This window comes from Eurytemora carolleeae, unplaced genomic scaffold, assembly GCF_000591075.1.
Source record: "Eurytemora carolleeae unplaced genomic scaffold, Eaff_2.0 scaffold2956, whole genome shotgun sequence".
Lineage (NCBI taxonomy): Eukaryota > Metazoa > Arthropoda > Copepoda > Calanoida > Temoridae > Eurytemora > Eurytemora carolleeae.
Window position 1 is genome coordinate 1 of NW_019402090.1, and position 2,734 is coordinate 2,734.

General features: G+C 33.2%; 1 protein-coding gene across 1 annotated transcript; it reads left to right on the forward strand.

Annotated features, from left to right (window-relative positions):
* The first annotated feature begins 613 nt into the window (after positions 1–613).
* Positions 614–2,305, forward strand: LOC111717811 (uncharacterized). Its single transcript, XM_023493258.1, has 3 exons — positions 614–779; positions 1,017–1,097; positions 1,998–2,305. Exons 1-3 carry the CDS (start codon positions 729–731, stop codon positions 2,265–2,267), a joined length of 402 nt encoding a protein of 133 aa, XP_023349026.1. The 5' UTR covers positions 614–728; the 3' UTR covers positions 2,268–2,305.
* Positions 2,306–2,734: the final 429 nt, after the last annotated feature.

Below are 2,734 nucleotides of genomic sequence, written 5' to 3' on the forward strand. Positions count from 1 at the left end.
GAAAAAAATGGATCATGAACATATTTTTCTGATTTTTTCAACAAAAGAAAAATGTTGCTTTTTCTTGTTCCTTTTTGCTTATTTTTATATGCTAAAAATTTATGAGATTTGGGTTTTTTTGAAGCACTGATCATAACTTCATAACTAAGCCTGATTGATCTACCAATTACAGATTTTTATTTTTTATTCTATTAGCTGAAATGTAAATTTACACGGAATTTTGCGCTTTTTAAAATTTTTTTTGTATACTGGACGAATAGATGAGAAAATATAACAAATTGACTGTTCAAAATATTAAAAAAATATGAAGTATTATTTATCTCTGGAAACTAATTTGAATTCCACCCATTTCAAATCCTGATTTACAAGAAACAAGTTTTTTTTCGGCGAGAAATAATGTTTTTAATTTACACGAGACGAGTAACAATGTTTTAAAAAGCGATAGGCACAATTGCTGTTAATTTATTTAACTTGAAAACCCAGATATTCTCCAAAAATCTATTATTATTATTATGCTAGACTTTAATCACGATATGATGAAAAAAGAAAGAAATACTTCTTATTGGCTTCTAACAACCACTAATTAAGGAAATTTATACTTTCTTCTATATATTCTCATCTTTTGTATTATTATAAAGCATCTAGGCCAATTAAGGGAGTGTACATCTCTTTATTTGTAGTAATAATCATTTTTAAAAGAGAAATTTTTTAAAATTAATTTATGTAAGATGGCGGGGGATGAAACAGATGGGTTGTGTGTATCCAAACAGGGTTTCCAGGTAATTTATATATTCAAACACTTGTCTATTTGTCTATCTTTATGAATATATCCATCTATTCGTTTATTCATCTACTAATTTCTGTCTATCTATCTATCTATCCATCTATCCATCTATCTATCTATCTATCTATCTATCTATCTATCTATCTATCTATATATCTATATATCTATCTATCTATCTATCTATCTATCTATCTATCTATCTATCTATCTATCTATCTATCTATCTATCTAGGAGGAAGGGGAGATTCATTCCCAGCTTCCTACACAACCTATTGAAGAACTAGAGGAGGAAGATACTCAGACTCATCCACAGGTATCATCTCATTCATTCATTCATCTTATCATTCATTTATTCTTTTATTCATCTGTTCATCTATTCATCTATTCATCTATTCATCTATTCATCTGTTCATCTGTTCATCTGTTCATCTGTTCATCTGTTCATCTGTTCATCCGTTCATCTGTTCATCTGTTCATCTGTTCATCTGTTCATCTGTTCATCTGTTCATTTGTTCATTTGTTCATTTATTCAATTGGTTTAGTTAAAAAAAAAACACAAAAGTCGTCTTTGCTATAATTTAAAAAGATTTTTTTACTTTCTAAGCATATCTCTCACCAAAAAACTTGTTTTTTTACGTAATTTCCCGATAGAAATGCGTAACTTTAATATGTTTGTGGATAAACTTTATCTTAAAACAGATTGCCATGTTTGGTTTGCAATTTTTTAGCCCCTTCAAACTAAGGTTTTTTTAGGGCCTTGCTCACTTTACCGGCCTAAATTCTGCTTTAAACTAATAGAAAACTATACTAATTGACGTCTAACAAATTTTGTTTTAAAATATTTGGTATTTTTCAAACAAATGAGATGCGTAACAATTACAATTTTAGCTTTATTTTAGCAGGAGAGCATACTGTCCTAAAAATGATTAAACAAATGTAGAATTTTATAACCGTGGCGTTAATTTTTAACCATTTTTAGCACCTACAAATAATTTAGCTATAGTTTTACTTTTAATGTTGAATGTTGGAATTCAAAAACAATACTGCATCCAATAATGTCATTTACAAGTGTACGAAGCGTGCACACTATTCGGATAAATTCCTAATGGATTACCTTCTACTATTGGACTATCTTTGATTCACTCACTCATTCATTTATTCATTCATTCATCAATGTATTTATCCTTTCATTAATTAATTTGTTGATGAGTAGGTTTGGGGACAGCTGTATCCTCACTGCGGAACATTCCCTCGGTTAGCCTTGTCTACAGACTCCTTCAAGCTTGGTCGAGGAAGGTCTATGGACTACGTTATCAGGAATATATCAATAAATCACAACAGTACAGTCACATTCTTAAATCCGTGGAACACACAGACGACATTTATGCAATCATCTATGTTTTTGATGTTGTCGTATAGATATTTACATCGCACGAAAGTGATATTTTGGTGGTTTTGTAATGTCAAACTCAAATGTATTTAGTTTCATTGGTTGGTTGGTTTGAATGGTTGGTTGGTTGGTTGATGGATTGATTAGTGGGTGGGTGGGTTGGTTGGTTGGTTGGTTGGTTGGTTGGTTGGTTGGTTGGTTGGTTGGTTGGTTGGTTGGTTGGTTGGTTGGTTGGTTGGTTGGTTGGTTGGTTGGTTGGTTGGTTGGTTGGTTGGTTGGTTGGTTGGTTGGTTGGTTGGTTGGTTGGTTGGTTGGTTGGTTGGTTGGTTGGTTGGTTGGTTGGTTGGTTGGTTGGTTGGTTGGTTGGTTGGTTGGTTGGTTGGTTGGTTGGTTGGTTGGTTGGTTGGTTGGTTGGTTGGTTGGTTGGTTGGTTGGTTGGTTGGTTGGTTGGTTGGTTGGTTGGTTGGTNGAACTGCAATCCCCTCACCAACCCCCGAACTGCAATCTCTTCCTCCAACCCCCGAACTGCTATCCCCCCTCTTGACACCTCTGAAATATTC